Source organism: Antedon mediterranea, chromosome 5 (assembly GCF_964355755.1).
Source record: "Antedon mediterranea chromosome 5, ecAntMedi1.1, whole genome shotgun sequence".
In the NCBI taxonomy this organism is placed as follows: domain Eukaryota; kingdom Metazoa; phylum Echinodermata; class Crinoidea; order Comatulida; family Antedonidae; genus Antedon; species Antedon mediterranea.
The window spans coordinates 22,059,399-22,082,843 of NC_092674.1; the positions used below are offsets into that span (position 1 = coordinate 22,059,399).

Below are 23,445 nucleotides of genomic sequence, written 5' to 3' on the forward strand. Positions count from 1 at the left end.
ACTTACTTTTCAACTCGAAATTACGTTATACGAGCACGTCAAAAGTGACAGGCTACGCACGTGTAAATTAAAAAAATATAAACGTTTTTAAACATTTCAACATTTTTAAACATGTTCAGTAATTTCGGTCAGTATAGTTCACTATGTCGGTCGGTCGGTCTGTCTGTCGGTCTGTCTGTCGGTCCGGTATCACTATGCATTGTAGCACGCGACTTAATGGCTGTTGGCTTTGTTTTTTCTTACATAAGTTGGGACCCCCTCATGAAACGTCACAAAATAAACATGAATAATTCATCAGTTCAATTTGTTGTTCCGTGTGCACCCAAGCGTATAGCAACAAGAAGTGATTACACAACTGCGATACGATACTTTCTACAGTAGGCCTAGGATTCAATTCACGTGATTGCCTTCGCGCACTCTTCTTCGAGTCGAGGCTAATCGACAGCTAGGCAAGACATTAAACTAAGTAGTAATTCATTGGACATAGCCCAAAGAAAGCTTAGACCCACCAGAATAAAGAATGTGTATAATTTGTGTACTGTAATTTTTAATTCTGCTATTTTATTATAAAACAATATGCATGTACTCAAAGGAACTTTAAAAATGCGCGTATATGAACACACATGAGATGGGAAGATTAGACCCACGAGAATAAAAAATGTATTTTTGTGTAATGTTTATTGTTTAATTTTGCTGACTTATTACTCTGACTGTGTCATAACTAAACTAACACACACGTCACACACACCAACACAGCTACTACTAGAATAGACATGGTTTAGAGACTATTAATTAGGCCTAATAGTATCAATAGAAAGTATAATTTTAACACGTAATTCTTTAGTAATAAATTATATTAAAAAACCATAAACTAAAGGCTGATTATTTCGACAATCCACACAAAACGCCGCTATTCTATTATGAAATCGCACGCGGAAACCACAGCGGAGATAGGCCTAGAATCGTACCGCACTTCTGTAAACTGTAATCACTTCTGGTTGCTATACGCTTGGGTGCACACGGAACAGGACAATTTAACTGATGAATTATTCATGTTTATTTTGTGACGTTTCATGAGGGGGTCTTCAACTTATGTACGAAAAAAAAATCGCACCCGGGTCAGGCCTACTCTTCGCGATACATCGCGATAGCGACACGTTGAGCCTTGAATTGAGTTTGCTTAGCTAGGCTAGGCCTAAATTCTAGGCCTACATTGAAGGTGTATACTGTATTTCTTTAACATACAGGTCGCTACTACAAGTTACAATAATTATTATTATTAGTAAGAAAACGTATAATAGGCCTACTGTAGTATTTCAAACAAGCTACCATCTGATAATAATGGAACGATCCATTTGATGATCTGGGTTCTCAGATCTTGATATCTGAGTTTTCTAGATCTAGAAAAGTCAGATATCTGAGTTTTCTAGATCTAGAAAAGTCAGATATATCTGAGATCTGATTTTCTAGATTTGAGTTTTCTAGACACCCTACACAACTATCCGTTTTGATTTCGATTATTCGGGAAATCTTATCATTACTTTATTATTATTTATATTTTTAGTGTAACTGAAACGTAAACAAATCTAAAAAAAAAAAAAATAGGTTAAGGGAGTACAGGTATTACATGTGAATATTAATTATTAAATTAAATTTGCAATCACACTCGAAAATCGACCACTATTTTGTAGCGTTTTATGCTTATAGATACTACGAATAATAACATTAATGTTTTCATTTGCGAGTAAGCCTACCACTTTTATTTCAACCTAAAATCATACATTACAATAATGCTAACAAATAAAAATACGTAACACTCTGAATTGTTTTTCATCTATAATAATTTCCTTTATTAATTGTTTTTTCTCATCATTTTTGTTTTAGTTATTTTTCTCGTAACTATCATATTGCACATATCATATCACATGTTTTTGTATTATAATACCACAATATATCACGTTATAACCTTGTACATTTTACCTCTAATTCTTATTTCCATATTTTTAAAAAAATGTGAAAATTACTTTATTTTTGCTTCTACCTTTATACATGATTCGTAAATTGTAAAAAAAGCTATATAAGTTATTTAATGCATGGTTTTTAACATGAACAATATTAATAACGGTTGGCAGTTGTCAAATGTTTAGATTTTCTTCTAATCGACTGTGTAATATTAAGTTTGCAATATTTTCTCAATATTCTTTAATATAGTTAGTTTAATATAATAAAATATAATTTGTGCTACTTTACAAAGGTAACAATTTGACTTTATTTTATATTACATAGGATTCTTTAAGGAATTACTTTTTTTAAATATTTTTTGTTACTGTTTGTACCTTATTAAACCAAGTTAAGTTCCAGTCATCCATCCTTGGCTCAATTGATTTCTTTAGTATGTTTTTTAATTTAACTTTAACAGGATACTTCAGTAATAAATCGGTGAATAGGCTAACCATATACATTTATGATACAAAATAATACCTAAGTGGTAGGTGATTTCTAAAATAAGTTATATGTTAATAATTAAATTAAATGATCAAAAAAGTATACTATAGGAGTCAGTCACGTCGACTATGACTTCGAAATGATTTCATTATTTGAGGCATTGCACATGCGCATCGTGTTCTTCCTCGGTCTTCTTATTCAATGTACACCTCAAAACATGTTAAAATTAACGGCGTCCACGTTCGGATTATTTAAAAGTTCCTACATACATTAAATCATATGGTAGGTTGCCATCGTTTTTGGTCGCCATTTAACGCATATCTAGGGGCAACTTTTTAAGGTTTTTTTCTTCTAGTTCATCAACAATATGCGTTTTTCCCATAGCCTCTAATATTTTCTTCACATCTGCCCACTGGTTCACGCTGCTGTCCTGTCTTTCTCGCCATCGTACAAGTGCATCAGTTGTTGATTCTACAATTTCATTGCGAAACTTTACTGCGATCTGGCATAATTCTGCATCATCAATAAGAAGCCTTGTGCAAAAATCTTTCCAGTGCTCGTCCATCATTTCAGAAATTATTAAGATTGCTAAGTCTGTTAAAAATCCTGTGGAAATAAAGCAAAGGAATCAGATTTGTATATATTTTTAATTATAAAACTTTATAATATCATAGTAGAAAATTAGTCAAATAAAAGTTTAAAGATATATTACAAGAAAGCTACCGACGAATCATTGATCCACACACCTAGGCTAGTCAAAAGAAACATATGACCATTATTAACCAACCTTCGTTTAGGCCTAATTGTTCTGTAAATAAAACAAGTTTTCCTAAACATCCTTCATTATATTTATAGGCATGTCTTTTGCAAAGAAGATCGCTGAGAGCAACACATTTTTGTTGTCTTAAGGCATTGATCATTATAGGAATCTGGTCTGAAGGTTGATTATTTCTCCAAGATATCAGGACTTCCATAATGCTGTCTTTGACGTCATAGTTATTGTTTGTAATATTAATAATGTCTCTCCATTCAATTCCAAGTCGCACTGCTAGCCTTCTCCACTCTGACTTTAAATTCTCGCAGATAAATAAGACATCCTGGTCATCAAAGCAATCTAGATAAATTATAATTTGGAAGATTAAAAGCATCAGTTAGATAGTTTAAAATATTTTCTCAAATTCTAATAGTGAGACTAATACATGTTAAAAAGAAAAATGGATCTTCAAACGGACTTCCATTCACATTTTGTTCGTTCTTAATTTAATTTTTACAATAATTTATACAGAATTATTTGGGTTTTTTCTGGGAGCGGAAACTAATTGTAATACCTGTTCAACTGGACACATTATACAAGTAGGTTGGCTTTACTACGGTGCCAATAATAAGAGTATACAATGTCTATTGGACCAGTACTAAATCTAAGTACTTGTACACTGCCTTAGAAAAACATGTGAACAAACTAATTGCTTGTACAATTCATATTTCAGAAAGTTTTATCAAATTATACATCTCAACATGAATACCTGCATTTTTTAAACTTTCAGATTTTTCTTTTATATCCTCTATAAACGTGGAAGCAAGTTTTCTGTTGCCATGTTCAATAAGAGCAATACAAACTACTTCAAGTTGATTCAGTTCATTAATACAGTTTGTCCTCCAACATTTCATCATTTTTTCGGCTGCTTTAATTGACTCCATTTCCCTACCAAATGTATGTTTTACTTCAGTCCAACTCATCCCCAAACGAACACCAAATATTTTCCAGTCATGGATCTCCTCAGCTACCTTTCTAATTGTTTTATCATCCACATAACCTAGATTAGATAGCAAATACATCTCCACAAATTAGCACCTACTTTTTAAAAGCCACTGCCAATTCCAATATCTTTCTCAGTCAGTAAAGTCGTTTATCAACAATTTTGTTTAACTAGATGGTACACTCGCTTCGCTCGCGTACCATAGGTCGTGCCCACAGATGTAATGGTTCTCGAATACACAGTAATTTCAGCGTAACAAAACTGGCGATTTCAAATGTACGTACCGCAGGACTATAATACATTGTCGTTTACAAGAAACGAATAAATAGACACGATGATTTATGTAGTCAACTAAAATTAGCACCCTGGGAATTACTTCCGAAGGAGAAACTTATCACAAAATGAGTCCAGATTTTATTTTTTGATTTGGACTCATTTAAAAAAACCCAATTTGTGTTTTGTATGTAACATTAGGGTTGAGGTATGGGAAAGCGGATAGGTACAAAGAGGAACAATTTTTAAATATATTCTTTATCCACTCAGTAACGAAATATTTTTTTCATGTTTTATAGGCCTATAAATAAAATACCTCTAAATACAGTAAAACATTTGCGATTTAATATTTTGTTAAAACTGTCACTGTCATAATCGATTGAAATATTAAAGTACATGTCACGATACACTACTACGACGTTTATATTATTGGTAATTATTAATTAATACAAACGTTGAGAAGGAACTGTCAGTATAAAGTTTATTTGTATAATTATAATAATGTGTTTATATATCTAACAGTAGAGCCTATCCACAATCTCACTAATACAGTTTATTTGTATATATTTTTATATTACATCTAACAGTACGAACATTCACAGTAAGAAATGTTCGATTCAAATGAGGACCAAAAATAGTTAATAGGTATTTACAGTATTGTCAACGTATTTCAAGTTTATTCTCAAAGGGCCCATATACTTATTTACCTACTGTATGTGTTAAACCAAGGGCTCATAAATTTACCTACTTGTGTTAAACCAAAGTCTGGCAGACAGAGATTGGGATGTTCCATTCATCGCAAATCAATACATTTGTATAATCGTATATTAAATCTATCAAAATAGTATTTTTTAAAGAAAATCGGCCTGTCTTCAACATTATGATGCTGAACTCTAGCTGTTCAACCGGTTTTCAGCTATTAAAAACAATTGTCGTAGGAGGAGATAGGAAAATGCGAAGCCTCCTCGCATTTTTGTGGCGGGTATTTTTCAAGATGGACATCCATTAGACAGTGTGTACCACGATCGGAAAACACCCCTATTTGGGCAAATCATTACACCTAAATTCGTTTTAATCGTCAATAACTAATTATCTAACTTAATTTAATTAGTAAACAGGGTTACATCAGGTGGTTAAAATCAGTAGGCCTACCGAAAGTACGAACCAACTTTATATACCATCGAGTAAAAATTCTAGAAGTAAGGCGCGATTTACCGAATTTTGCCCTTACGTAAATTTATATATAGATATATGGTTAACGCACATTCCAAGGAGAGGAATGTTGCAGCGCCCATGTGGCGGCTCTATATTGCTCTGTGCATAACAACTTCGTATCTGTTTGCAGATGGTTTTTTTTCATCAAATAAGTTTTACTGGATGCTGGATTAGCAAATTGAGCACCATATATTCACAAATTTCTTATGTGGAAATAATCGTATCTTGGAGTAAATCGCAGTCGTTTTTCTTGTTGTTTCCTGAAGTTCAGCTAGGCCCTGCTTGTGCCTTTATTGTTTTAATTCAAACTCATCACTGCCCAAGAACAATGGTCTACTAGCATCAGTGGGAAGCTAGCCCTGTACTTTCAATCTGACTGTGCATATTGTTATGTAAATGACCTTGTACACCTCATGCTTGAAGATCTGTTGTTGTCATGCTAATTAGCTATAGCTCTGAGTTTCTTCATGGTTTACAGGGCTGTGTAACCAACAACAATAACAGCTGTGAACTTCTTGAAGAATCTTGCTTAATTATACAATCTTTTAAGTTGAACTCCAGTAGCTGTAGTATCCACCTATTACCAAGGAGGCCAAAAAGAAAAACCAGGCGTGGTACAAGAGCTGGGCGTGACAAACACACTAAAAACAATCTATCATTTCTGGACTTATCATCAAACTCTCTCTTATCTAAAAACAATATTAAATTTTGCAGTATTAATACAAGATCCGTTCGGAACAAAACAACAGAATTTGTGGATTTCGTTATCGAACATAATCTGGATGTTGTTGCCCTTTCGGAAACGTGGCTTAAACCAGAAGACACATCAGTTATAGGAAATATTACACCCAACGGATACTCTCTCAAACATGCTCCCCGTGCTGGTACTAAAAGAGGTGGTGGAGTTGCACTTCTTTACAAGGAAAGCATAGCGGTTAAATGTTATGACACGGGATTATTACCAAAATCATTTGAACTGCTAAATGTGGAAATAGTCAGCAATGAATCCTCAGTTTTCCTCGTAGCAGTATATCGTCCTCAAAGCAAATCAACGGGTTGCAGTCTAAATGTTTTCACTGAAGAATTCTCAACTTTGGTTGATCACTGAAGCCGGCTCCCATACTATTCGTTGGAGACTTTAACATCCATGTGGATATGCCAAATGATGCAGATGCAATTCATTTTCGGAATCTACTTGTAGCAAGCAGTCTTCAACAGCATGTGTCTACACCTACACACCGACATGGTCATACATTAGACTTGCTGATCACTCGTTCATCTGATCCTCCTGTTTTCTCAAACCTTAATGTCATTGATGGTATATCAGATCACTATGCAATCACATGTAATCTCCTTATCAAGAAGCCACCCGTAATCACTAAATCCATCGAAACTCGTCATTGGAATGCTATAAATTTTGAGACATTATGTAAAGATATCACACAGTCTGATCTCGGAACTTCGCTCTCAAATCTTGATTTATCAAGTAAAGTACGACTATATGTCACCACTTTGAGTGAACTTCTTGACAAACACGCACCACCGAAAAAGAGAACAGTAAAGGTCCGACCAAACACTAGTTGGTATAACAGTGACATCTATGCTGAGAAGAGAACAAAGCGTAAGCTTGAAAAGAAATGGAGAATCTCTCATCTGGAAATAGATCGTCAAGCTTACATTGCACAGAAGAGGAATGTCAATTCCATGGTAAGAAAGGCAAAGGCCAACTACTACATTGGCTTGTGTGAAGAACATGCAGCAGATCAGAAAGGACTTTTTAAAATTGTTAACCAACTCCTTCATCATCGCCAGGTATCACCTCTCCCAGATAGTCTTTCTGACTTAGATCTTGCGAACAGGTTCTGTCAGTTTTTCACAGACAAGGTCAAGATCATCAGAGACGACTTCAAGATTGATGACATGTCATTTAATGAGCCTGTGACAGCTGTTCATCAGCATCTCACAACATTTACACCAGCATCTCAAGATGAGATCCGCAACATTCTGATGAAATCACCAACAAAATCATGCAGGTTAGATCCAGTTCCTACTTCTATACTGAAGAAGTGTATAGACGCAGTCGTTCCAATAATAACGGAAATCATTAACCATTCTCTTAATACCGGCATAGTGCCAGATGAACTGAAAATTGCTCACGTTCGTCCTTTAATAAAAAAGCAAAACTTGGATCATAACACGCTGAAAAATTACCGCCCGGTGTCGAATCTTTCTTTTCTTGGAAAGACTCTGGAGCGTGTAGTGACATCACGCATTACTCCATATCTTCAAAAGCATAATTTAAATGAGAATTACCAGTCGGCATATCGTGCATGTCATAGCACGGAGAGTTCCCTTTTAAAGGTACAGAATGATTTGTTACAAGGAATGAATGATGGGAAAATAACGCTATTGGTGTTGTTGGATTTGTCAGCAGCGTTTGATACAGTTGATCACCAAAGACTGATAACCCGTCTGAGAAATCGCATTGACATAAATGGTGTTGCTCTTAACTGGTTCCAGTCATATCTTACAGGAAGACGTCAGCTAGTCTGTATCAATGATGCATTCTCAGATGAAGCTTGCCTGGAATATGGTGTACCACAGGGGTCAGTAATTGGGCCTGGCCAGTTTTCCATTTATACGCTTCCCCTTGGTGACATTATTCGCAAACACAGTCTACATTTCCATTTCTATGCAGATGATACACAGATTTATGTGTCAGTAAATCCAGTGCAAAGGGATGTTGCTGCAGCAATCAGTAAGATGGAAGCCTGTATAGAAGATGTTCGCAATTGGATGACAACAAATTACCTAAAGTTGAATGATGGAAAGACAGAGTTTATTATCGTCGGGTCTAAATGTAGCATCTCCAAAATCAACATCACACATATTAGAATCGGAAACTCTAACATCGCTCCCTCATCGGTGGTCCGGAATCTGGGAATCATGCTGGATAGTAATCTCACTATGGAAGCACAAATAACAACTGTATCCAAAGCAGCATGCATATCGATTAGGAACCTTGGTCGTATTCGCGGTAATCTTAACAAGAAAACAGCTGAATTGATTGTACACTCATTTTTCACTTCTAAAATTGACATTGGTAATGCCTTTTTGTTTGGCTTACCAAAATCTCAAATACAACGTTTGCAGCGCTTGCAAAATATGGCAGCTAGAATTGTAACTTATACAAAATCAAACGCTCACATAACTCCTGTCCTGATGGATTTGCATTGGTTGCCTGTTCAACAACGTATTAAGTACAAACTTGCGTTGTTTGTATTCAAGATCCTAAATGACAGTGCTCCTGCTTATTTATCTGACCTTGTGGATCGTTACGAATCATCCCGCAGAGGCCTACGATCATTGTCACAAAACCTTCTTCAAGAGCGTAGAGCGAAAAATCAGTGGGGTCAGAGATCTTTTTACGTTGCGGCCGCAAGTGTATGGAACAGCTTACCAGCAACAGTTAAATGCTCAACTAGTCTAAACAGTTTCAAGACCAACCTAAAGACGTCGCTATTCGCTGATGTTCTCGCACGTTGTTAATGCACAAAGCGCCATGAGCGCCACATGGGTGGAGGATACCGGCGCTATATAAGTTTTCATTTATTATTATTATTATTATTACTTTTACATAATGTAACCATTTCTCTTTGGAACAAATTACAAACATGCTCATTCAATCCTCATGTTTAAAAGGCTTTACTTTTCGAGAAAAATGTATACTCTTAATTGTAAATTAATGCTTTGGTCTAGTTAGATGCTCAAATAATTGAGAACACGTACCTGTTACATAAATTAGTAAACGGAATGCAGTGACTCCACACTGTGTCGGTCGGTTGGTCGGTCGGTCGGTAAACACTAATTCAAATTTGATCACGCGATTGCAGCCATGTATATGGTCTTGTTATTTTACTGGAAACTTGGTTTTTGTGATGCACATTCACATGTATTGGAGTTATTATTGTTTTGTTGTTTTTGTATGTAATACTCAAAATTCTATGAAACTGCTTACCTTTGAGATGAGACTTTGTTGATATAGCTACAAAAATAAATAAATATAAATTCATAAAAAACCTACTACCTTCATTTATTTTACGTGGGAAGTATAATACTGCTTACTAAACGGTGGATTAGAGCATTATTATAGCACAGCACAGTATTTGGATGATTATAAATTGTTATAAAAATATTAAACAACTTAAACAAATTAACATGACATACGTAAGTTTACAGAATACACATTCTTTTTATTTTTGTAAATTTTTCCTAATTAAATCAGAACCACATACTGTAATTATTATTATCTACTCTATACACTACTTACCATCATCTTGAGACTTGGAATTATCTATAAAAATATAAATATAATTATAGAGTAAATTGTTTGTTGTTTTACTGTTTATAGTTTCTTTTACTGCAGTTGAAAAAATAAATTTGTAAAGAAATCATAATGGCCGATAACATTACATTTTTTTTTTAAACGTTTAATTGTTTTAATCATGTGTATAATAAATACACAAATAAAAAGTACATTTAAATTACCTTTTGGTAGTACATTTTCGCCAAACAATTTACGGTAAAGTTTTACTTCCATTTTATTGCTTCTACAAGGTAACTCATCTTTGTCAAACTTGCGAATATTGTGCATATGAGCATTTTGAATGTTTGGACTACATGTACAAGGGATGCACATCCTTACTTCAAGACCTCGCGCATCCTTCTGACTAAACACTTTCAATTCTTCTTGAAGGAAACAAAGAACCTAACACATAAAGTATCATTGTTATTTTCATTTTTTTTTTATGTATTACTTGTGCTATAATTTATTTATTTGAGAATGGTCCAATAATAGTTTCAAAAATGAGAATATAAAGAGTTCTTAGAATATAAAAAAAGAAATTAGAATAAGCTGTTATGTATCACTTTGTTATGCCTACCTTTTTACATGTGTCAGGTAGTGGCTTGTCATCTTCAGTACACTGTTGTTCTGGAAGACAGGCAGTGAAACTCTTAGTTCTTACTATTGTTGTCTGAAAAAAAAACCCAAAACTGAACCTTATGTATGGTAGTTTGGCACAATCACTGTAAATCTATATTTTGTATCCAAGAGCTTGTTATTTCACACGTTAGTAGAAGATTGAATGAGTTTTCTTGACCTCTATAATCCATACAACTGACTGAATACTAATTACATTTGAATCTATTATTATTTTACATATGACTAAGCTGTTTAAGAAACATTTTTTAATTTACAATAATGTGTAGAATAGATTTAAGTTGTATCGTTTTCAGTTTTAACATGTTTCTATTACACAATATATGATAAGTCAGTCCTAATTTGTTGACAGTATGCAGTATAATAGTACCGATTATAATATTTACCTGTAACATACGACAATGCTTAATGGTAGCAACATATAGAATAACTAGATGATCAGCATCAATATTCATTTCTACATGCTCGTAGGAGAGTTGAGGTTCATAATCTTCCATTTGAAATTTTTCAATGAATTTGGTTGCAGCACTTTGAAAGAGATCATCTGGAAGATATCTACCAAAATCATGAAAGAGAGAAACTGCACGCTTTTCTTCAAACTGTGGTAGTCCTTTGGCTTCTGGTTTCAAACGTGGTAGAACATAGAACATGCGTTCGCCATTCTGTAAATAAAACAATAATTAAGGAATAGAAAATGGAAATACGAGTTTCAACAGAAAAAAATTTTGTTTAGTATTATAAATACCTTTGTACTTTTTCGTTCAGTCATTAAACCAAACTTTTGCATGAGAGACACAAAGTCCTTCAAAGTCACATACTCTTTGAAATTTTTCAACAGATGTTCCAACAATTCACCTTTTAAAATACCGTATTCAAGATAATCCCAAGCGTCACTCATGTCTGGGTCCTATTATGGTTAAAAACGAAGTTTAGTTTCACCATGTCAATTATGAGTAACTAGAAAGATTTCCATATCACAGCTAGTTTACCAAAACCCTAACCAAATCTAGTTTACAACATTCTAAGTAAAAGTTCAGTCGTTTTGATTCCCCATGCGTACAATAGAAAATAAAGTATGATAAACAAACGTACAAACTTTTTTTCTTGTTGAGAACATTTCATGATTTGAAAGATTGACTACTTTATTTTCAACGAGGCGGAACCGCGTTAAAAATAGAGCAATCAATCTTTCATCAAATGAAATATTCTTTCCATTTAACAAGGAATACAACATATTCAGTATTGCTTTATTACACATCTGATTGCATTCTTGCCATTTCATTGGTTAACTACGCATCATTTGTCGTTCATTATTTTGTACAAATGAACAATGAGCGGCACTACGTTGTACGATAAACGGCGCTATTGATTGTTGCTGCTTCTTATGAAAATTCGAGTCTCTGCTGTACACGCCGTCTATAACTGTTCTAATCTCCGTCCAATATTAGAGCCCTGCCTGTGAATGCTTCTCGGCATAGATTGAACGATGATTCAAGATAGACTTTTTACAGTAGTTTAATTTATAATTTGAATTTATTTAGATTTAGCTTAGAATTTTGTAGTGCTTTTTTTGCACAGAAATGTTCTACTGTCAAATTGTTTCTTAACTATTGTATTGTGAGGCAATTTCAACACAAGCTTTGCTTTAGAAAACTGTGTATCTTTCATAATATGTACCTAACCTGAAACTCTGGATCTTTAACAGTGATGATTGTTTTAAACACGTCAACAAGCCGCATCAAATCTATAACAATTATATCTTTTAGATTATTGTCATCGGGGTAGTAAAGAATCTCGCCAATGTCATGTAAGTACTCAAGCAGAACTCTGTGATCTTTTGTTACTCTACAGTTGTTTAACAAATCAAAGATCTAAAAGAAGTAAATTGGTGAAAAATGAATTAAAGACAATCTAAAAAAGGTTAGTGGGTATAACAATTGTAGATATTGTATAGTTGAGTACTGTTATACTGTACTAATCATCGTTTATTAAACTTCTGGTATATTTTGTTTATGCTATTCGTGCTTTGTGTAATGACATATTAATACGTTTTTGATATAGTTCAACAAACTTGTCATACAAAATATTAAAAATACAAATACTTGGAAATAGGCACAATTAAAATAAACATTATTTAGAAAAATATGCTTGTTTCTACCTTAGCAGTTGGTATATAGATGAAGTTCCTCTTTAAGCCTTGGATTTCCTGTTGGACTTGTAACCATTTTATTGGCAAAGTACGGATCATTTTCTTGGACAAATCAAGTATTTTTTCGATGATGTTAAAACCGTTGCTCTTGGCAAATGGTAGACTGTTTTCAATTGTAAAAATAATTGAACACACCATTGCCCTGTATGGTTTGCCTTTTAGAGCTTCTTGGATTGTTTTCTTTATTTCTGCAAGCTGTAATGAAGTGAACCAGGGTGTCATCATTATTATCTAAATGTACTGTCATAATATAAACACGTGGCGGTAAAAAGATGTTTTGACAAGATTTTGAAAATATCAAAACAAAAATGAAATCAATTCTTCAGTTTGACAATTGTTAACAATAAAAACATACTATCTAAAAATACTTTCTCTATTATTTTACCTTGCGTTTCTTTTCTGCTTCACTACCTTTAAGGCCATTTAAATGTGTACCTATCAATAATACATGAGGACAAAGGAGACCTTCTATTTTCTTTGCGTCAGATCTACTGTTTGTGTATATTGAACAAATCCAATAAAGGATGAAATCTAGATTTGTCATTCGATGTTTGTACATTTTACCCTAAATACAAAATTAACATCGTTAGATAAGTTTGAGACTTGTATTTCCAAGAGAGTTGTAGGTATATCCATTTTAGTTGATTATTAATACATTACAATAAAGTGAAATTGATCACAGTCTATCACTTTAGGTTAAGTCAGTCATTGTGGGTTATCATTGAGAAAAGCATTCCTATTCTACATTCCACAACTGAACGTCTTTAGGGCTGTTTTTCCCAGTACCCTTTGTTGCATTTCCTAATAACAGCCGCATTTCCGGCAAATATTTCAAAACTTGTTCATTGGTCGACTCTACTAAAAGATTTAAGAGTAACCAAACTCGCCGGATTGTTTTGGATAAGAAATTTGCAAAATGCAACAATGGGTACTTCCAAAAAAAGTTGTTGCCTACCTAGGGTAGAGGCTTCCCTGATTTAAACAAAAAAAACCTGTATTTATCTATACTGTCAGATTGTGGTAAACATTCTTCGTATGAGAATGGCACAACTCATATTAGCGAAACACAACATCACTCAATAGCAAATTTCAGAGTTATTAACTAAAAGTATGAATAGAGTGACAAAACATCCAGACAATTAAAGTAGTGGGATCTCCTATGGTAATAGAGTGCCAAGACCAATTAGAGAAGTGGAAGTTTAAGAGAAATATGGATTTCTAAATCAGTCATTGTATGCTTAACATGTTGTTGTGAATAACCAAAGTGCTGCCTCAAATAATAGGCGTTATGTTTTTATCAATTATCAATTGTGACCAATTACAAATAATACAGTAAATAACTAAACAAGCACAAAATATGCTACGCCTTACAGTTGTTGGGTCCAAGACCATAGCTGGTGCCTCCAGATCATGACACAGGTTGAATACTACACAAATAACAGCAAATGAAACCATGAAGATCTACCGGTATGATATTATTATTATTATTAATTGAATTTTACAAATGATGTGTATTGTTGTGTATAAAAAAATGTACTCGATTTGTTTAATGGTGCGCGGCAATTGCGAACTGCACACTGTCTAGCACATTCTATGTGAATACAAGAGAAAATACTTTACCCGCTGTATCACATGATAAATTGGTTGTCCTCCGAAGTCCCAAATATTCATCACAAACTTGTTATTAGACTCCTGGTTGTCACTCCCTTCTTTCTGAAACTCAATCTCTAATAATTTATGGATGTTAGGAGGAATCTCTGACTGCATTTTTTCTTTCCCTTCTTCATATGCCAGTTCTAGTTTATAATTTAATAAAATTATACATTTTAATTCTTTTCAAATTCTGCAAATATGAATCAAAATTGCGCATTTGCTTTACATGTACTATGTTCTTTTTTTCTATGGGTTCAAAAGGAAACTGCCTCCGCTCGAGTGCAGTTCAGTCGGATGTTGCACTGTTAACTCTACGCACACATAACCTTGATATTGTGTTTAAAGAAAAAACAAGGACAACACGTAAGGAATGAGACAATTGTGTTATGAGTTAGAACTCAATATCTCTACTACACTTACATTTTAGCTAGATTTCTTTTTCTATATCATTGAAAGAGTATATACTTCTCTTTGTTTGCATATTTGTAGTTTGTATGCATAGTAGCTAGATAAAGGCGATTCCAAATATCAAGAATCTAATTGCCTAAATTGTTTCAAATATAGTATTAATTTTCGAACGAATGTAATTTTATGGGATGGAATTACACTAGACTTACCTCCACATTCTTCATCTGTTTTTGTGGATAGGTCTGGATTTTGTGTTAACTGTGTTTCAACATGTGATTCTACAGTAGCATTTGTTAAAAGGGTTTCAGGTTGTTCTTCTCTTAAATCGTTTTCTGCGGATATTGTTGTATTTTGTTTTTCTTTCACCCGTTTTACCACTTCTCTTGCAATGACATTCTCGTATAGGCCTATGTCAGAAGCTTCAGCTTTAAAAAGTTGTGTTTGTTTCTTTATTATAAGTCTTGGTATTGTTGTTATACTTATTATTTTCATTATCAATACATACTCCCGAAAATACTATTATGTTCACATTTTTGCTGGTAATGTGAAGCGTGTGTGTCAAGTTTCATTAAATCACATTTATTGTTTTTAAATGTACAATTAAATTCAGAATTTCAGAAAATCGACGTACTGTAGTTACGGTCGGCAACATCAGTTCATAAAATAAAAGTTATGTGCACAACTATTATAATATACCTGCTAGTCAACATTTGTGAACATTTTCCGAAAAACTGTGAACAATTAAATAGAAAAGTGGATAGCCTAGTTATAGTATTACAGGTAGTATAGTTTGAGAATTAAAATTATTGTTATAAGATGTCGCTCTGTTCGCGCGTTTTTGCGCACACGTCTCTTGCAGACAGATCATTTTGTGCACGTAATTTAAGACTAAAGCATGGTTCTTAGGACACAACGACGTAATGTATCAACGCAATGTATCGATGCAAAGTGCCACTGTGTAATTATAAGTTGGAACCGAAAAAGAGATTGCAATATTTGAAAGCTTGTTACGTATCGTTGTACGGTATACTTACCAGTCTCTTGTGATTTTTCTTCCAAAATGATATCATCAACACTTTCTTGAGTGCACACCCTTGTTGTTGCTATGGCATCGGTAATGTCATGCTTTGGATTAAAACTGTAAAAGAAAATGTTTACTGCATTACAGTATATATAACTTAAAAACAAACAAGTAAAAATATGCAATTATTAAACCTCAATAATCACAGAAATAACGGAAATAAATTATAAATGTTGTCAAAACTAAGTATTATCATGCGTTTAGAGTACACATGCAGGCAATCATTATAACCAAACTTAAGTTCCACATCATTTTTCGGTAACTAAAATTTAAAATTACAGTTATATTAAACTAAACTTTTACTGTATATATCACGTGATTTGTTAATACTACGTTATGTATGACAAGTGAATATGTTGAATTGTAATTGAATAATGGTTTGTGGAAGTGTTATGTGGAAATTCATCTAAAAATACAACACAGTATACATTATGAAGCTGGAGATGCCAAAACTTTTTAAAAATAATAATCTTGTTTACAAAGTTTGAACTACAAAAAGGATAACATGAATGTTATTTTAATAAATTGTCAGCGTTTGCATAATTGAGAAAGTTTAGTGTTTTTACTAGTGAAAACATATTTGATTGAAAAAAAAATATGGTAAAAACACATTGTTGATTGGGTAATATATTTCAAATATAATCTCGACTAACACTTTTAATTTATTTGACTGTTTAAAAGCTATGTTTACCTTTTCCTTAATAAGGAATTGATTGTAGAAGTTTTTCCAACTCCCTCAAGGCCTACAAAAATAGTTCTGCCTTGACTAACTTCAGTTTCCCCTTCTAGCAGTGCTTCATTGAATGCCTTTACTGCTTCTGGTCCTCGAGCTTGTATCTCCCATGGAGCTAATAGTGAAAATAAAAGGAAAAATGCTGGGTAGATTCATGAAAAAAAAATATTTTGCTTCGTTTACACTATCTACATAAATTATTCAACAATGTTTGACAAGCAACAGTAATCACTCGAAATTTACTATAGCAAGGCGTTTGACTTGATTGACCATGACTTAGCTATTTATTTATTTATTATTATTTATATTACTTATTATTCCCTGTATCTGCGATTGTTTAATTTAGCACCAGTTATAACGTGTAAGCGTGTGGGTCGATATGTGCCACAAGAAACGGCGTTTTGATTGATTCAAGAGACAAGCTGGCCGCTTTAATTTACAGCAGAATTCCATGTGACTCACCTACAGGAAAGTATAGATCCTTTGTTAGAGTGAACTGAGGAGATGGTACTTGACAGCCGGTTAGTTGGCTTACTTCTCTATTCACACGTGTTAGCATGTCTAGAATATGATTAGTTTGATGACGTTCTTTTAAAACTCTTGTCAGGGTTCTGATAAAAACCGAACCACTTTTGGTGTTGCTCATTTCTTTGGTTTTAGGTGCCGTAGAGTATCCAAACAGGAAATCGACATCATTGGGAATGTTGTCAAACGAATCATCTTTCTCCTTAGTTCGGCTAGCTTGTATAAAGAATACTTTTGGTTTGGAATGAAGACTTTCACATTTATCTGCTCGGAGATTACTGGCAAGTTGTAACATATTACACGTTTTTCCATCACTACCAAAAACTTCTCCAAGTCTACCGTCAGACAATATACAACAGACAAAACAATCGTATTGTGAATGATCTCGTCTTCGCATTTCGTCCATCACATCCGTCATTTCCTGCGCAGTTTGATCGCGTTTCACTTCGACAATGAATCCCAAATATGTAAAAACACGTTCCAGCTCAACTGTTGAGAAACATACAGTACCAGCATTATCACAATATTACTTTATTAAATTATGAAAGTCTTTTATTTTGACATTGAATATTTTTGATGTTTGAATTGTGTTTAATTGCTTTCATTCTTCTAAACACGTTACTTGTAATGTCTTTGATATTCAGATATAATTTAAATCACTGACTAATGAAACTTATACCTTCATCATCAACTGCAGCACCAGTTCTGTCTGACAAGTTTTCTGCAAAGCTAATGTTGTTAATTATTAGGCATATTCCTCGTTGGTTGCTAGTCATTTTGTATTTAGGCCTGCCTCTACCTGGTATAACAAAATAATTTAAAAATATAGTAATACAAATGCCATTTATTAAATGAACTAATTATAAAGTACTATAATGTAACGTGCGTAACATTTAAAATGACATCTAGTCTATATTTTACGTTTGGATGTCCATATTTATATTGTCATGAGCACATTATTTTTAAATTTGACAAAGAATTACAATTACCATTATTTCCACAATCTATTTTGCTAATATCAATTTGTAAAAATAGGCATTATCGGTGGTGACGAGGGTAACATTAATTATGTATTGTGTACCCTACCGCTGAAGTAGTGCCTAGAATTTACTGTTACCCATAATTCAAAAACCAGATTGGCCACTAAGACCAATTGTGGACAACAATAATTCAGTATTTTATTACGTCTCCGAGGCAAAGTTGGTGTGATTTAACGGATAGCATGTAACTAATTCAAAAGAACTGGCAGACAATTTTAAACAGGTTAGAGTGATCGATAATGATTGATGACCCAATTTGACGTTGTTTCCTTATTTACAAACATTCCCACAGCATAAGGTAAATAACATCGACCCATCTAATAGCATCACGTTCACTACAGAGATAATGTCGGGGAACAAAATATCATTATCATGAAAACATGATTTAATAACAAACAGCATTCCGACCAATCCAATAATCACACACCACAGAGATAATATCGTGGAACAAAATATCAATCATTCTTAGACATGATGATCACAATAAACTTAATACATTATTTACCACTAATCAATTTAAAAAATGGTCTGGTTCATCCGAAAGTTTAAATTAAAACAGAAGACGTTGGAGAAAAGGGACGTGCTCTTAAGATAAGAATAGGAGACCATAAAAAGGACTTCACCACACATAATCAAATGGTGAGAACAAGGGTTAATAGTTATATCGTTCCAGGTGTTTCACAAATCGGCTATCAGGGATTATGCAATAAGAAATGACCATGTGCCAAATTAAAATTAATTAATACACAACATAAGAATAGAAAGATGTGTATAATAATAAAAACGAGATAATGTTTGATAATTCAAATGAACAACAAACTACTTTACCTTGCTTCTGGGTCGCCATATCCACTGACAAATCCTGTGAGACTTGCACAAGATGGTCTATTTATGTTTTTTCTCGCTTTCGCTGTCAAATAAAAGATTACAAAATATGAGTCAATTCAATTCAACATCAATAATAGTATTTACAATTACAAACCCATTAAAATGAGTATCATTTGGTCGAGGAACGACATAGAGATACAAAGAAGTATGTTACTGCCACACCTTATCATAGATACATACAAAAAAAACAAAGTAAAAAACATTAAAAATCATTATACATAACCATTAAAACAATTAATGACAATTGTACAACACAAGATCAAATTATAAATAGTAAACTTTAATTTAATTAATGTTTTTAAATTTTATATTTTTTTAAATTTAAATATCCAATAATACACAATTTATAATATAAATATATTTATTACAATACAATTACAATTACAATTACAATTACAATTTACAATTTATTATTGTTACTCACATTGGCATTTTTATGGATAATCAATTTGGTTTTGAATGTTGAACGTGTTTTTGCAGATTGTTTATATTATTGTGACATTGAGTCATCTACTTAATGGAATGTTTCCTAGAAGTTAGGAAACGACGCTCTTAAATTGCTGCCGGTTCCTTAAAGAATATGTCCATCAATAGTATCTACATTTTTTTTCTGTCTGTTAGGCATACCTAATGGTGATAACATTGACTCTAATGCACGTTATTATAATACTATAAAAATGCTTTAGATACGGTAGGCTGTATATATATTTTTACGTGATTTTCATTGTATTTTCATTTGTAACAAATTGGTTAATTAATTTGAAATAATTTCATTTATAACGAGTTGTTATATCGATTATGCTTCTCAAGAGTTTTCATCAATTTTATATTGTGGACATTTCTACATTTTGTGTTAGTCCAGTTAAGAAAACTACTCATTGAGCCTACCTTCTAACGTACAAATATAGGCGCGCCTGTTATAATTTTAAACGATGTGAATGAGTGGCCGAGCGGTTAAGACAGTGAAACCGTAATCACGTAGCCAAAACATCGGCAGGGGTTCGAGGCTCACTCACTCCATGGTTCTGGTGGTAGAACGAGTCTTCTCGGATAAGGACTATAAACCGTAGGTCCAGTGTACACAACTTGCTCGTGTGCACTTTAAAGTAGTAACTAGTACATCTTTCGAGACGAATAGAGGGTTACCCCGGTGTATTAGTACACCACAGCCACTGATCACCAACTGGGCCCTCTGGAAGATCAGTCTTTGACTGAAGAGGTCACCCAGTATAAAGATAAAACAATAAAATAATAAATAATAATAAATAAATAAATAAATAATTCCGAGGTTTATTTATTTTTGTATCTAATAAATGTATTCCTAATAAAAGAAGAAAAAATACAATAAAAAAAGAAGAAATATTTTTTGATGAGTATTTTGTTTTCACATTTTTTCATCAATTTGATATTGTGGACATTTCTACATTTTGTGTTACTTAGTCCAGTTAAGAAAACTACTTATTAAGCCTACATTCTAACGTACAAAAATAGGCGCGTCTGTTATCATTTTAAACGATCCCGAGGGTAACTTTATTTATTTTTGTATATAATAAATGTATTCCTAATAAAAGAAGAAAAACTACAATAAAAAAAGAAGAAATATTTTTTCATGAGTATTTTGTTTTCACAAGTTAATATTTTACTGGCGTCAATTAAGATTAATTTAAATGTAAATATATTTCATTTCATTTATTTATTCGACCAAAAAACAGACACAGAACAGAACAGAAACAAAGCACAATGGCCAGGGGCAACTAAAGCAAACAATTACTATAACTCAAAGAGTCAGTTGCCCCTTAAAAAACATCGAAATACAAAAAGTAAGTAAAGCATTGTATAAGCTTATAAAAAAGTCTCTTAATACTCAAATTTAGTATAAGGGATCGCTACATAAATATACAAAACTAGAGGGTACTCCGAGAGTAGAAACCTCCGCCTACTGTAAAATGCCCCTACATAAAATGTCCCCGGAAAATATATATATATATATTTTTTACCTTTTTTTTTAGTCCTAAGTGTAAATAGGCTAAATGCACACTACAAAGTTGTGGAAGAAAGATTGGTGCAATGGTTACGTATTTTTGTTTTTTAAATCATACTAACAAAAGGATTTTCTTTTTTGTGAAGAAACAAGACATTCTGCATTTATTTTAGTTTGTAAGAATAACTTACACTTCGGCGTTAATTCTACAGGTTTCAAATAAGAATAATTTAATGTAAACTAGATGGTACGCGAGCGAAGCCCACAGATAAACGTTCTCGAATACACAGTAATTTCAGCGTAAAAAAAACCTGGCGATTTCAAATGTACCGCAGGACTATAATACATTGTCGTTTACAGAAACGAATAATTAGACACGATGATTTATGTAGTCAACTAATAGTAGCACCCTGGGAATTACTTCTGAAAGAGAAAGTTGTCACAAAATGAGTCCAATGTTTGATTTGGACTCGTTTAAGCAAACGCAATTTGTGTTGTATGTAACATTAAGGTTGAGGGAAGGTGAAAAGAGGAACAATTTTTAAATATATTCTTTATCAACTCAGCAACGAAATATTTGTTTACGTTTTATAGGCCTATAAATAATATACCACATATAAAACATTTGCGATTTAATACTTTGTTAAAACTGTCACATGTGACGATACACCACTACGTTTATATTTTTTGTAATTATTAATTAATACAAACGTTGAGAAGCAACTGTCAGTAATATTGTTTATTTGTATATTATGTGTTTATAATCTAACAGTGGGGTCTCCCACACGTACACTCACAGTAATACAGTTTATTTGTATATGTTTTATTATTATATATAACAGTACCAACACTCACAGTAAGAAATTTGCGATTCAAATGGCGACCAAAATTGGTTAATAGGTATTAGGCCTATTGCAATACTATATCTTAAGGTTTTAAGTTTATTCTCTAAGGGCACATAAATTGTGTTAAACCATGGAGGCAATTGGTTTAACCAAATAATTTGGAATGTTCCATTTATCGCAAATCAATACATTTGTATAAACGTATATTAAATCTATCAAAATAGTATTTTTTAAAGAAAATCGGCCTGTCTTCAACATTATGATGCTGTACTCTAGCTGTTCAACCAGTTTTCAGCTATTAAAAACAATTATCGTAGGAGGAGATAGGAAAATGCGAAGCATCCCCGTATTATTGTGTGCGGTGTTTTTCAAGATGGACATCCATTAGACAGTGTATACCACGATCGGAAAACACCCCTATATGGGGCAAATCGTTGAACCTAAATTCGTTTTAATCGTCAATAACTAATTATCGAACCCAATTTAATTAGTAAACCCGGATTACACCAGGTGGTTAAAATCAGTACCGAAAGTACGAACCAACTTTATTATACCATCGAGTAAACATTCTAGAAATAACGCACGATTTACCGAATTTTTTCCTTACGTAAATGTATATATAGATACATGGTACAGGGACAGAAAGGGACATTCATGTTTCCACAGTATGCAGTAAGGTTACGTTGCTTCTAACAGTTATTTGCCATAAAGAAAATACTAAATTTGCTTTAATTTCCTACATGTCTCAATGTTTAAAACATGTATTACTACTATTGGTATTAATATAATAAAGAAATCTTAATAAAATTGAAATTGCTTTATTTGGGCTTACCTTTTCTTGAGAAACAAGAACTATGCCTTTAGTCCATTTCGTTCCGTTTTTAATAATGCCCCACAATATGCATGCAACACCATGAAGGAAATAGAATATTGATAGTTTCCTGTTCAAATACATCAAACTAAGCATTTGAAACTACACATATGCACACCAACGACTGTGCATATAGAGTTTTACTAGTGTAGGCCTACTGTTCTTGAATGATTATGCAGTTTGTAAATTATTTAATGTATTTTAGATTTGTATAATGGTCTCTTAGATGATAGATTTTTTTTGTAATTTCATGTGTATGTTTAAATATTTTCTACCATGACCAATGGAATTTTCCAGTGTGGGATAACAATGTTTTATAATATTCCTAAATAATATTCTTGTCATTTTATTGGACGATTGTCACATGGCGTTCAATAGATCATATTATTTAACGGTCGTGTGATACTTTCCTTTTTTTCTTGTACGAAAAGCGTATAGTCCAACGCAGCGGAACTGACACTTTATTAGGTTTATATGATTTTAATTTATAATATGAGTAATTATACAAGACTAGATGGT

At 33.0% G+C, this 23,445-nt stretch overlaps 2 protein-coding genes across 2 annotated transcripts; both read right to left on the bottom strand.

Annotated features, from left to right (window-relative positions):
• Positions 1-1,821: 1,821 nt before the first annotated feature.
• On the bottom strand, positions 1,822-12,992 carry LOC140049574 (uncharacterized). Its single transcript, XM_072094474.1, has 11 exons — positions 12,851-12,992; positions 12,375-12,563; positions 11,438-11,599; positions 11,079-11,354; positions 10,634-10,726; positions 10,239-10,458; positions 10,021-10,044; positions 9,709-9,735; positions 3,969-4,259; positions 3,233-3,559; positions 1,822-3,051 (listed from the first exon to the last, which is right to left on the bottom strand). Exons 1-11 carry the CDS (start codon positions 12,938-12,940, stop codon positions 2,756-2,758), a joined length of 1,995 nt encoding a protein of 664 aa, XP_071950575.1. The 5' UTR covers positions 12,941-12,992; the 3' UTR covers positions 1,822-2,755.
• On the bottom strand, positions 12,975-22,928 carry LOC140049816 (uncharacterized). Its single transcript, XM_072094765.1, has 12 exons — positions 22,888-22,928; positions 19,170-19,251; positions 17,981-18,100; positions 17,239-17,790; positions 16,735-16,891; positions 15,997-16,100; positions 15,172-15,387; positions 14,522-14,697; positions 14,273-14,362; positions 13,287-13,466; positions 13,037-13,096; positions 12,975-13,004 (listed from the first exon to the last, which is right to left on the bottom strand). The coding sequence occupies exons 2-12, from the start codon at positions 19,186-19,188 to the stop codon at positions 12,975-12,977; spliced, it is 1,704 nt and encodes a 567-aa protein (XP_071950866.1). The 5' UTR covers positions 19,189-19,251; positions 22,888-22,928.
• Positions 22,929-23,445: the final 517 nt, after the last annotated feature.